This window comes from Otolemur garnettii, unplaced genomic scaffold (assembly GCF_000181295.1).
Source record: "Otolemur garnettii isolate 467f Iridium unplaced genomic scaffold, OtoGar3 scaffold00073, whole genome shotgun sequence".
In the NCBI taxonomy this organism is placed as follows: Eukaryota; Metazoa; Chordata; class Mammalia; order Primates; family Galagidae; genus Otolemur; species Otolemur garnettii.
This window is the reverse complement of record NW_003852468.1, coordinates 7,741,253-7,754,975: the sequence shown is the minus strand read 5'-3', so window position 1 is coordinate 7,754,975 and position 13,723 is coordinate 7,741,253. Positions and strand designations below refer to the sequence as shown.

At 38.5% G+C, this 13,723-nt stretch overlaps 1 protein-coding gene across 1 annotated transcript in view; it reads right to left on the bottom strand.

Annotated features, from left to right (window-relative positions):
* PHTF1 (putative homeodomain transcription factor 1) overlaps positions 1 to 13,723 on the bottom strand; it is a 60,964-nt gene that overhangs the window by 17,354 nt on the left and 29,887 nt on the right. Inside the window, exons 5-10 of the mRNA XM_023515477.1 lie at positions 10,410 to 10,566; positions 9,001 to 9,135; positions 7,531 to 7,690; positions 6,485 to 6,658; positions 6,296 to 6,388; positions 2,501 to 2,722 (exon numbers count right to left, since the gene is read on the bottom strand). Coding sequence (XP_023371245.1) covers positions 2,501 to 2,722; positions 6,296 to 6,388; positions 6,485 to 6,658; positions 7,531 to 7,690; positions 9,001 to 9,135; positions 10,410 to 10,566 — 941 coding nt within the window. The remainder of the gene's footprint in view (positions 1 to 2,500; positions 2,723 to 6,295; positions 6,389 to 6,484; positions 6,659 to 7,530; positions 7,691 to 9,000; positions 9,136 to 10,409; positions 10,567 to 13,723) is intronic.

The following is a 13,723-nucleotide window of genomic DNA, read 5'->3' as shown; positions in this document are numbered from 1 at the left end:
AGCTACTTGGGAGGCTGAGGCAGGAGACTCACTTGAGCCCAGGAGTTGGAGGTTACTGTGAGCTGTGATGCCACAGCACTCTACCCAGGGGGACAGCTGGAGGCTCTGTCTCAAAAAAAAAAAAATTTTGCCCTTCTCTAAAATTAAAAACCCTTCTAGTCTGTATCAGACAAATTAGTGTCTTATTATATGGTGCTTTTTTATAGTGTCCTCAACTTATTTCCTATGTAATCATCTTCTCCCCAAACTAAAGTAAGCTTCTAGAAAGGGACCATATTTCTTCTCTTCCTCCTACAATTCTTAATATTATGCTATGAGCATTTATTGATTTGATTCACGATTTATCCAATAAATATCTATGAAGCACCGACTGTATACCATGCTGTAGACAGAATATAGAACACGGCAGATCTCCTTGTGTGAAGGAGCTCACAGATGTCTGAAGGAAACGTAACTAAAGTCACTGCAGGACATGGGAGGAAAGGAAAGCTGTAGGGTATAGACAAGGCTTCCTGAGGGAAGGGATCACCCAAGCCAGGACCTCCCTGAAAAATGAAAAAGAGTGAGCCAAAGAAATGGGTAGCAGAAAAAAGTACGTCCCAGCAAAGAAACCAGTATGTGTGAAGGCCCAGAAGCACACGAGGGCTGGTGCGCATCGGGAACCAGAAGCTCAGTCGAGCTGAGTGCACCACGTCAAAAGCCGGGAGGGAGAGGGCAGACACAAGACTGTTTTAGGGCAAATGAAGGAACAGAAGCACATAACCCACAAGGAATGAAAATGGACTGTAAAGGGAGCAGCATTGTTGGATTCTTATTTTAGAAAGACCACTCTGTATGGTGAGGAAAATGAAAGGAATGGAGGCAGGTCCAGAGAAGCTGATGTGCTGATCCTGATGAGAGATGGCGACAGCCTGCAGCAAGCAGGTCAGTGCTAACCGACAGGTGCAGACATTACGCAGGTGAATCCACAGACCGTGATGACAAACAATAGAGAGAGTGGGTTAAGAATGACTGCAAGGCAGGAGGAACAGATGAGGCGGAGGGAATGGGAACTGATGAATTCCATCTGACGTGGTGCATTTACCACAGCCAGCTATTCTTGTGTATGTTTTAAAATTGTACTGTAGGCCAGGTGCACTGGCTCACGTCTATAATCCTAGCACTCTGGGAGGCCGCGACAGGTAGATTGCTTGAGCATGAGTTCGAGGCCAGCTTGAGAAAGAGGAAGACCCTGTCTCTTAAAAAAAGTAGCCAGGCATTGTGGCAGGCACCTGTAGTCCCAGCTACTTGGGAGGCTGAGGCAAGAGAATCAGTTGAGCCCAAGAGTATGAGGTTGCTATGAGCTATGATGCCACAGCACTCTACCTAGGGTAACAAAGTGAGACTGTCTCAAAAAAAAAAATTATACTGCAAATCCTGAAAGTACTAAGGAGGTCATAACTATGAGAGGGCTAATGTAATTTAGATGAATCTTCAGACTGTATATAAAGAATATTTAAACTCAAACTTAGAAACCAAAATTGGAGAAAGTAGCATAATACATTAATGAGAAAATGTATGCTGTTTCTGGTTAGTTTTCTAAAAATTATATACATTTAATAAAGTGGGTTTTTTTCATGAAAATGTGTGACTTAAATCAATGGTATCTTAGAATTAAGAAATTCAGTAGTTAAATAAATGTATATCCATCATCCACTATTTGCAGGCACTATGGAAATACTTAGCCAAAAGAACAAAAAAATAAGAAGGATCAAGACCACTGTCATCAAACAACTGAAAGGAGATATGAGGACCATTTCTTAATTATTCAATCTATCCAGTGCTAGAATAAGCTGTCTCAGGAAATAACAAGCCCTCCAGCTCCAGAAGAATTCAAGCAGAAGCCAACTGTATATTGATGGCGATATCAGTAATAAGCTAACATTTACTGGGGCTGGCTCTTGCCAAGCATAATGCTACATACTTTATATTATCTCATTAGCTATTTCACAATATTCTTAAGAAAGAGGAACTATTATTACCATATGACAGATGGTAAAAAATTTCTACAGATACAGAATGAATTCCTACCCTAAAGGTTGATACCTTTTAAGAGACATCTGATTTTATGATATACAATACACAGATATTACAAAACCTGAAATTAAAATTTGTAAATTAGAGAAGCAAGCAAAGCCACTTCCTAGCAATTTGTATAAATGACAATATAAGGCAGACATACCAATTAAACAACCTTGCTAATGTAAAATGAACATCAAGGATCATTCTCAGGAAAATAATGAAGAAAAGTAATATCAAGAAAAATTCAGGTTATAGCAACTCTAGGTTACTAATCCCAGACTTCTAATCCTACCGTCTTGGCTACTGTGCTCAACTTCCTCACCTCTAAATTAGGAATAATAATATTTTCTACCTTATAGGATTAGTGTAAAGTTAAATGAGATAACACAGTGCCAAGTACACCAGAAATATGAGCTATTATTATCGTGTCTTCACAGACCTGCTGAAAAACATCCTCTTTGGGGTCACGTTTGTTCCCTGAGTGAAGGGTATTCACATGGGCCCCCTCGCTGTCACTGGTGGCAGACGACCGACACTCTGGGCCATGCAGCAGGTCATCCCATAACATATCCTCAGTCTCCGAGTCATGGCGGGTACTTTCTGAGTCTCTTCTTGACATGTTGATGCTTCGAGAGCCGCCACTCATACCAGACCTAGAGCCCTTTAAGGAAAACAGAAAACAGAAAATGTTTTATTCAGCCTAAAAAATAATTATATGTCTGAAATAAATTTAAAACAAGTTATCTTATTTCATAAAACCTTCATAAGTCTATCATCACATATTCATTTATCCACAAGGTTTCACATAATAATACACTTTAATATTTAAATGAGCAAGCAAGACTTTCAAAGGACTCCACTAAGAAGTTACAGCCAAGTCATGGGATTGTTCTCCTAAGGTGTACTGGGATGAGAATGACTCCTGTAAGCACACCCAGATCAGCTGCCCCACTGGCTTGGCTGAAATTTTTGACATATACAAAGCATCCCCAACTCTAAATACTGTGGGACTACATGGATTGAATGAATCATTACTATTAATATGACCATACTATTCCAAGGAATTTTGCAGATTGAATGCAATTTCTACCAAAATACCAATGTAATTTTCCACAGAATTGGGAAAAACCAATGCTAACATTCATATGGAACTGAGAAAGATGCCAAATAGCCAAAGCAATCCCATGCAAAGAAGAAGAAAGTAGAAGGCATCAGGTCACCTGACTTCAAATTATACTACAAGCCTACAGTAATCAAACCAGTCATATTACTGGTATAAAAACAGATACATCAAGCAATGGAACAGGATACAGAACCCAGAAATAAAGCTATATACCTAAACCAATTGATCTTCAATAAAGCAGACAAAACCATACACTGGGGAAAGGACACCCTATTCAATAAATGGTGCTAGGAAAACTGGATAGTCACATGCAGAAGAATGAAACTAGATCCCGGTCTCTCACCACATACAAAAATTAACCCAAAATTGGTTAAAGGCTTCCATGTAAAACCTGAAACAATAAAAATTATAGAAGAAAACTTAGGAAAAATTCTTCCAGACATTGGCCTAAGCAAAGAATTTATGTCTAAGACCCTAAAAGCAAATGCAATAAAAATAAAATGAACAAACAGGGCTGGACATGGTGACTTGGACTTGTAACCCTAGCACCTGGGGAGGCTGAGGCAGGAGAATTATTTGAGTCCAGGAGTTCAAGACCAGCCTGGGAATCATAGTGACCCCATCTCTACAAAAAAACTTTAAAAACTACCAGGGCTCTGCACTTATACACCAAAGCTGGCAGGTTCAAGCCCGGCCTGGGCCTGCTAAACAATGACAACTGCAACCAAAATAAAAAAAAATAGCCAGCCGTTATGGCAGGCACCTGTAGTCCCAGCTACTCAGGAGGCTGAGAATTGCTTAATCCCAAGAGTTGGAGGTTGCTGTGAGCTATTACACCAGGGTACTCTACTGAGGGTGACATAGTAAGACTCTGTCTCAAAAATAAATAAATAAATAAAAATAAAATAAAATAATAAAAAACTATCCAGGTGTGGTAACAGGTGCTTGTAGTCCGTGCTACTTGGAAGGCTGAGAGGGGAGGATCAGTTAGCCCAGGAGTTTGAGGTGACAGTGAGCTATGATGACACCACTGCACCCTAGCCTGGGGTGACAGAGACCTTGTCTCTACAATAAACAAATGGGACTTAATTAAAATGCTTCTGCACAGCAAAGACATAATCAATAGAGAAAATATACAACCTACAGAATGAGAGGAAAATATTCAGTTAACTATGCATCCAGCAGAGGACTACTATCCAAATCTACAAGAAACTCAAACAACTCAACAATAAAAAAATCAAATAATCCCATTAAAAAGTAGCCAAAGGACATGAACAGACATTTTTCAAAAAAAGACATACAGACAGCCAACAAACACATGAAAAAATGTCCAACATCCAATTATCAGAGAAATGCAAATAAAAACCACAATAAAATACAATCTTACTCTATCAGAATGGCCGTTATTAAAGTCAAAAGACAACAGATGCTGGCAAGGATGCAAAGAAATGGAAACACTTACACACTGTTGGTAGGAATATAAATTAGTACGACATGTATGGAAAATTTATTCTTAAGCATCATAATAAACTGAGTACAGATTTTTTAAATAGGACCTCTGAAATAGATCTAAAAATAGATCTATTTAGTTCTCAAAGAACTAAAAATAGATCTACCATTTAATCCAGCAATCCCACTACTGAGTATCTACCCATAGGAAAAGAAATCTTTACCCCTCTGGGGTGTCACATGAACTTGTACATTTGTTGCACTATTCCCGGTAGCAAAGTTATAGAATCAAACTAAGTGTCCATTAACCAATGACTGGATAGAGAAAATGTGGTATATATACACACCATGAAGTACTTGTTCAGTCATAAAAAAGAATGAAATAATGTCCTTTGCAGCAACTTAGATGGAACTGGAGGCCATAAGCCTAAGTGAAGTAACTTAGAAAAAGACAAGGAAATATCGCATGTTCTCAGTTATAAGTAGGAGCTAAATAATGGGTACGCATGGTCACAGAGTGGAGTGATGGGCACTGGGGACTCCAAAAGGCCTGAGAGGGGAGTAAGGGAGGTAAGTTACCTATTTGGGTGATGGGTTCACTAAACATCCAGACTTTACTACTACACAATATATCCGTGTAACAAAACTGCACTCGCACCCCCTAAATCTATTAAAAAAAATTAAAAAGTAAACAAATTACAAACATATTATAAATAAATAAATACCATAAGCTTCACTGTAGACCTAGTCATGACAAGGGACTCAGTCCCAACATGTTGAAGGATAATTAGTCAAAGAAAAGGACAGACAATGCCCTTCTCCTCACTACAAACATAAATGAGAAGTTATTCCATGGCCGTAACTGCGCTGTCAATCAAAACAAAACAAACCCATACAACCACCATCTGCTCTGTTCAACTGTGAATTATAATACTCCAAATGATACAAAATGTTCCTTAGCTTTCAGGGTGGGATTTACTATTCCCATCTTTCAGAAGTCCTATTTCAAAAATCTGTACTCAGTTTATTATGCTGCTGAAGAATAAATCCCACATCCCAAATGAATGTTAAGTAAAGTTCTCATCATCTAGAGCAGCAGCTCTCAACCTGTGGGGTCGCGGGATTTTCCTTTGGGGTTTTCCTGCATATCAGATATTTATATTATGATTCATAACAGTAGCAAAATTACAGTTATGAAGTAGCAACAAAAATAATTTTATGGTTGGGGGTCACAACATTAAAGGGTCGCGGCATTAGGAAGGTTGAGAACCACTGATCTAGAGTCAAAGTGAAAAAGAATTCATTCTCTTTCTGAGTGAGCAGTTATTAAAAGGTGCTAGATAAGTAGATAAATAGAGGTCAGGGAAAGGCAGAAAATTATAAGCACTACCTGAGAGCAGCCAATAAAGAAAGGAATGGATAAGGTTATTATACTCAAAAACACAACTTGAACACTGATCTTTCAAAAGGATACTTTACCTGGCTGAAGGCTGTTGATTCAAACTCTGATTAAAAGGTGCTAGATAAGTAGATAAATAGAGGTCAGGGAAAGGCAGAAAATTATAAGCACTACCTGAGAGCAGCCAATAAAGAAAGGAATGGATAAGGTTATTATACTCAAAAACACAACTTGAACACTGATCTTTCAAAAGGATACTTTACCTGGCTGAAGGCTGTTGATTCAAACTCTGATTCAACCACACTGTCTGAATCCCGTACAATATGACACCACCTTGTAGTGGTTTTCTTTACCTGCTAAAAAATCAAACAAATAATAGAAAAACAAGTTAAACATTTTGATTTGATTCAGTGATTTCGTCTTATGCTTTTACAAACCAAAATAAAAATTACCGGAGAGTTTAGGTGCCTTGAAAGGATGGACTTTCTATTCTTAACTTCACAGCCGTTGTCACTTGAGGCCCCTTCCACGCTCCTACGCAGCAGTATCATCTGTGTCCGTGCTTCACCATCTTCCTCACTTGACAGGTCATCTGAAATCCCATTACCCAAACGCCTAAAAGCCTCCTACAAAGAGAAAACAACACCTTCACAGAGGACCGTCCAAATGCTCTAATAAGCTGTATGTGTAGAAGAAAAAAATCGTGTAAAAATGAGCAAGCGGCAAACAAAACCAAAACTAAACAAACCTATATGTTCCTCGATCTCAATAAAGTAAAATATTAACGTCAACCTAAATAGTCTAAATGATGAGACAGTATTATGTAGTAGTTAAAAACCAGGATTCAGGTCAAACTCTTAGCCTGAATCGCAGTTCTTTTACTCACTAACGATGTAAACTTGGGCATTTTCTAAATCTCCCTGGGGATCAGTTTCCTCATCTGATAAGTTATGATAATAAAAACACCTATCTCATGGGTTGTTGGAAAAAATGAAATAAGTTAGTATATGTAAAGCATCTAGAACAATGCCTGGTTATAGTAATGGCTCAAGAAATGTTAGAGAAAAAAGTAAAAAACCACTTCAAGACTATAAAGTAAACGTATATATTAACAGCTAGTTTTAGACATAGCACCCTGTACGATGACACCATCTCTGCCCACCTAGGGAGCTGTTCCTAAGCCCTTACTGTAATAACACTGCTCTTCTGAAATAAGACGCAGCAGCCTCCACACTAATCTGTTCATTAACCTATGAGCCTACTGCTCATGCCAGATCAGTAACAAAATCAATAACAAGTTCTAGTCCTAAAAATTTTAAGACTAAATTCCAGTTTTCATGGGATATTTTCTTTTCATATCCTGTGGCTTTACTTATTTGTTTTAGGACAGATTTACACACCTACTAGTATCTATTTGGCAAGGCTGGCAGCAGGGGCTAAAAGTAGGGAAATTTTACATGGGAAAGAAAAGATTTTATTACACCCATCTAAATCTTACCCTCCGACACTTTTCTCCATCCGAAAATTTCGCTTTGTCTCTCGTTTGCCACGTTTTCGTCTCTGGTTGACTCTGTCTCTTCTTAATGATGGGATGGAGGCCACTGGGATTCTTGTCAGTTTCATGCCCTTTGTTAGATATTAGTTTTACTCTTTTAATCCTATTTTTAAGAAAAGAAAAATAATTGCTCACTAGTTTTATGAAGATAATATCTTTCATGAAATCACTTTCTTCTGAGGGGTATGATACAGTGTTCTAGAAATTTCAGGAACTGCATTTTTCAGCCTTTTAGCCTGCTGAGTGAAGAGATGACCCAACACTCACTCATAGAGAATGTGAATCTATTCTTCAAAGACGCATTCAATTAACTCAGAGAGCTTATACTTTTCAGTTTTGCACAAGGGTAAAACTCTCCACCATAAGTGGCACCTGTGGCTCAAAGGAGTAGCGCCAGCCCCATATGCCGGAGGTGCAGGTTCAAACCTAGCCCCAGCCAAAAAAACTGCAAAAAAAAAAAAAACTTCTTCACCTTATCCTCTCAAGGCCAATTCCTACCTGCCAGTATCACTTCACAGAGTATCTTCCCCTATCTATGAAAATACTCCTGGGTCTTCAAAGCTCAGTAGTTCTCAACTCCTCAGAACTCCTACTGACCACTTTCCCCAAAGTAATCCGCCATCTGCTAAGCTACGTGGCCTTTACTGAGCACGCCCTCACTCACTCGCTCCCGTTTACACGCTGTGATTGCACCATACCTGCTACTCTTTTCCTCCGAACCAGACAGTAAAATCACTGAGGACAGGGATGCACAGTGCCCAGCACCGTGTCCTACACAAAGAACTCAAACACTTCAACCACAGGGTAGAAACAGAACTTTAAAAACAAAATGAGAATATACTTCATTTTCAAAAAAAGCTATTGCCAAGAAATTTTATTTTTAAGTCAAAATTATTAATAAACAACAAAGTCAATATTTTTTTCAGTTATGCCAGTGCTGTCCTAGACTGGCAACATGATAAATGAGGTAAAATTTGTTTTTAATCTATTTTCCCATTTTGTCCTACAGCCCATCAACACCAGGCTCCTGTGTAGCGCCCATTTCTAAAGAGCTATCTGATCTCACACTAAAAATATCTGATCTTTTAAAAAATTCTTCTTCCTTTCAAGATGTTGGCTGGTATGGCTTAAAATATTTATCCTTCCAGAGAATGTATATTTTTACAATCTTCTGGTCTAAAAAATCATTAAAGTTAAACCGAATAAAACTTGACAGTAGTTTACTAGATTTACACTTAACAGGACAGTGAAGGCAACATTTTGAGTAAGCAAATCCTCCTAAAACCCTTAAAACTCACACTACCATGACACCATGATACACCACTCACCACTACAGCCTGATAATGCTCTGTGCACTGTACACCCTAATGTTGAGGACAAAGTCAAGTAAAAATTGCAATGGAAGACTCCCACCTGTTCCCAAAGAGTGTCTCCCAAAAACTGCCAATATTGGGTGCAGATTCCAAAGTCTCCATTCCTCTGGGTCTATCAGACGAGTTATTTCCATTTTCTCGATTCCCATCACCATTTACAGTTTTTCGTAATTTTCTACAAAAGAATTTCAATAACTTCAGATTATTCAATACCTTTCCTATTTTCAACCAAACTATCCCTACAGAAAATTATTCTGACAAATTTCTACCTGAATTCCAGTGTAATTAACTTCATATACTGAGGACAAATTACGTAAGAACATTTCTGATCTAAGGGCGAAAGCAAATCCCAAACCAAAGTCCTATACTTCATTAAAGAAACAGGACTGCTACCCAGAAACATCAAAGAAGGAAGATTTTCACGTCTATGACCAAGAGTCTTTTCAGGCACATTCAACACGAGTAGCACAGGGAGCAATTTCAGGATGAGCAGCAGGACTCTCCCCCTTTCACACATTTTATCGGAATAACACAAAGTAATAACGCTGATCACTTTTTATTGATATCCTAGGCAATCAAAAGATATATCTTATAAACCCCAAGGAGACACAGCACAAGGATTTCTTAGGAAACTTTTTTTTTTTTAACAGTTTTTGGCCAGGGCTGGGTTTGAACCCGCCACCTCCGGCATATGGGGCTGGTGCTCTACTCCTTTGAGCCACAGGCGCCGCCCCTTAGAAAACTTTATTCCAATACAGTTGGACTTGTAAGAAATCTTTTTTTTTTAAGCGTTGAAAATAACATTCAAAATTAAGACTATGTTGAAACTCATTGCACCAGATGAAAAATTAGTATTTAGTAATTGCTTCTGGGAGCAAAAATCTAGAGATATTCTGAGAAAAGATAATATAACTATGGAAGACAATACTGTGTATACTTAAGAAATCTTCAACAGTTCCAAAACTCAACTATTATCACATAAACAATGAGAAAATGACACGAATTCGATGTGTGAAAACTTCAAATCAATCTTTGTCAAAAGTTTAGACCACATAGACTCAGTTCTTTTCATACATCTGCCGGAAAAGGTAAAATGCCGCCAGCACTGACCCAGCGTACCGAGATCCTTCTTTTACAATGAATTTTCACCAAATTTTGATTAAGGCTGAATTTCAATGAGAATACTTTTCAAGAGCATTACTTAAGATAAATCTTAAGGAAGAATAATATGGAAATTGACAAAATCTTGTTAGGGTTAAAAGTTCACAACAAGGTTTCTTAGCATTAAGGAGGAAAGTGAAAAGTAAAGAAAGCATTCAGTTTTTAAGTCAAAAGTGATGAAAAAGTACACAAAAGAGGAAGATGTTAAGTTACTTAATCAAGGATTTTATAAATCTCTATGATGCCTCGCCCAGAAATACGCAACTGTAGCTCAATTTCTCATCTTACCTTCTCCTCCGACTTCCATTGTTTCCTGCCGGCTTCGTTATCTGAGTAGACACAATTTGACAGTGGACGGTTCCCATGAGTAGCATAAGGCACAAGGGTCCAAGTACTTCACTTACATTCACAATAGGCATCATCAAATACAAGATGATTGCTATAACTGAAAAGAGGAGGTTTTGAAATTCACTCTAATAATGACACAATTTGTTTCTATAAAAATCTTACAGTTAAAAAATGACACAGTAAAAGTAAATAAGTTTCTGTGATTCTCATCCACTTGTACTTTAGCTGAGGGAAAATCTGAAGCCCTAATCCTTGAGAAAGGGAAAAACTAACACATTAAAAGGATCTGCTTTTCTGGCCGCATGACAATCTGGATATTCCAAAAGGGTTTCAAATATGAAATAAGATGCTATATAACACACACATTGTTCTTAAATTTCAGATTAATATGAGGGTACAAACGATTAGGTCACGCTGTTTGCCTTTAAGGGTCTCTTTGTAGTCGTGCCCCGTACCCAGGAGGTGTGCCAGGTACCCCTACATGGTGCCTATTAGGTGAGAGCACACTAATCCCCTCCCTTCTCCTTTCCCACCTCCTCCTCCCCTTCCCCCACCTTGAATTGAGTTTTTCTCTTGTGTGGGCATAAAACACACATTTTGAAGTGCTGTGCTACTCTAAGGAAGACCATTTTCCAATGCTATCCAGAAAGCAATTAGCAAAGCTGGGTTCTGAACACACACAGTCATACACCAGAGACCTCACTCTTAACTACTATGCTATATTACACTCTTTAAGTATGTATATGAAATGGTCAAATGAAAAACTATCAAAAATTATCCCCACAAATAAAAAAATTATCTCACAAAATTACCACCTATAGACAACAAAGTTCTTTGTACATTTAAGGTGGGAGCTAGCAATCTACCTGATATCTTCATAATAATTCCTAGAAAATCCCTTAGAAAATGTCAGAACCGTTTCTGTACACTGCAAGCTTTAGGTTAACAGTTATTAAATATGCTAAAAGCAAGGCCACTGAGCTGCTGCAGGACAGTGTGGACATCCTCGACAGACAGTGTCATCAGACTGTGGTACAAACAAGAAGAAAAGCTTCTGACCTGTGAAGACAGAAGCAGGCAATGCAAGGAGACCTCCACAGTGGCCCAAGGTGGGGCAGAAGGTGGAAACCTGGATTCTGGGGCAGCATCAAACTGGGATCTCTGTTTCAATCAAGACGAAAACAAGAAGGTGGTAAAAGGATTCCACGAGAAAAAAAAATGATTTCTCAGGGACACCTAAGTCTATTAACTTTATGAATAGAAAAGGTTTGAGCACAAGAACACAAACAAAGCAGCCTACAAGAATCAAGTTTTGGAATTCCATTCTTATCAATCCTTGAAAGACAATGTTGAGCTGTCCTCAATTGCCCATATAGATGAGGCCCCACTCACTTTTGATCCAACAGAACCATGGATGTCAAAGGAGCAAAGACTGTGGCTGTTACAGCCAGTGAACACGAGAAAACACATTTCACTGTTGTTCTAGTCTGTTGTACAGATGGGACAAAGCTACCACCGATGATCATCTTTAAAAGAAAAACGTTTCCAAAAGACAAGATTCCAAGTGAGCTAATGAAAAAGGATGAATGAATGAGGAAAACATGAAAATCTGATTGAACAAAGTCTGGTCATATAAAACAGCTTAGCTAGTTTTTGATCACTTCAAAGCCCATGTTACACAAAATGCAAAAGCAATCACAGTGGGCTGGAAAACCCAGCCGGCTGTGATCCCTGGTGGGCTAACCAACCAACTGCATCCTCCTGATGCATCAGTCAATAAGCCCTGTAAGGCCCTAATGAAGAAAGAGTGGCCACCATGGATGAGTCAGCTGGTGAGGATTTAACACCTACAGGCAGAATCAAGAAAGCATCCATCACCCAGGTTTGCAATTGGATCCTAAGATCATGGAATGGTGTCAGGAAGGGAGTGACTGTGACATCATTTTTTAAAATGCAGCATTAGCAATGCTACAGATGGAACTGAGCAAGGTGAAATTTACTGGAATGAGGAAAGTGACTCTTCACAAGGCTCCGGCAATATGGAGATTAAAGAGGATAATAATTCTGATATTAACAGTGACAAAGAGTTCCTGGCCTTATATGATGGATAAATATCGTAAATTTGCTACCAATACATAAAATTTCTTGTACCTTATGTCTGTTCCGGTGTTTTATAATTATTTGTTACAGAAAATTTCTTACAATGTAATATGTTAAAAAATAAATGATAAAATTATTTTGTAATACAAAAAAGCAAATACCAAAACATAAACAAATAAAAATTTGAATTAAAAAATTAAAACAAAAGTTTGTTTTCCTTTATTTTGTTCTGAGACAAAGTCTCAAGCTGGGTGGAGTGCCATGGGATAATGATAGCTCACAGAAACCTCCAACTCCTGGGCTCAAGTGATCCTCTTGCCTCAGTTTTTCTATTTGTGGTACAGATGGGGGTCTCACTCTTGCTCAGGCTGATCTCAAACTCCTGAGCTCAGGCAATCCACCCACATTGGCCTCTCAGAGTGTTAGGATTACAGGTGTGAGCCACTGTGCCCAGCCTTAAAACAAAAGATGTTTTCCCTAAAAGTTTAGAATAAAAATGTGAGTGCACATTATACATGGGAGCATGTTACACATGGCAAAATACAATAATGGTGGGCTTGGCACCTGTAGCTCAGTTAGGGCACCAGCCACATAATACCAGCACTGGACAGTTCAAACCCAGCCTAGGCCTGCTCAAAAACAATGACAACTAGAACAGAAAGGTGGCTGGGCACTGTGGTGGGTTCCTATAATCCCAGCTACTTGAGAGGCTGAGGCAAGAGAATCTCTGAAGCCCAAGATTTGGAGGTTGCTGTGAGCTGTGATGCCACAGCCCTCTACTGAGGGTGACATAGTGAGACTCTGTCTCAAAAAAAAAAAATACAATAATGATAAATTTTGTTATATAAACTATGCTATATAAACTATTTCTGTGTGAAAAAAAAAGAAAAACTTAGCAAATTCATTTCATGCCCTATTAAAATCCCGAAACTCAAACATAACAATGACAGCACCAAAACAGTGTCTACAGACCTTGCTGAGTTGCGAAGGTCATATATCATATATCCTTATATGGATATAAACTTACCACTCAAAAGGAAGCACTCTGAATTCGGGCATCTTTTTGGTTTTGTTCACTGCTTATCTAGATCAGCACCCAGGGCACAGAGGGAGCACTCAATATTTGTTTAATAAATAAATGAGGCTCAGCGCCT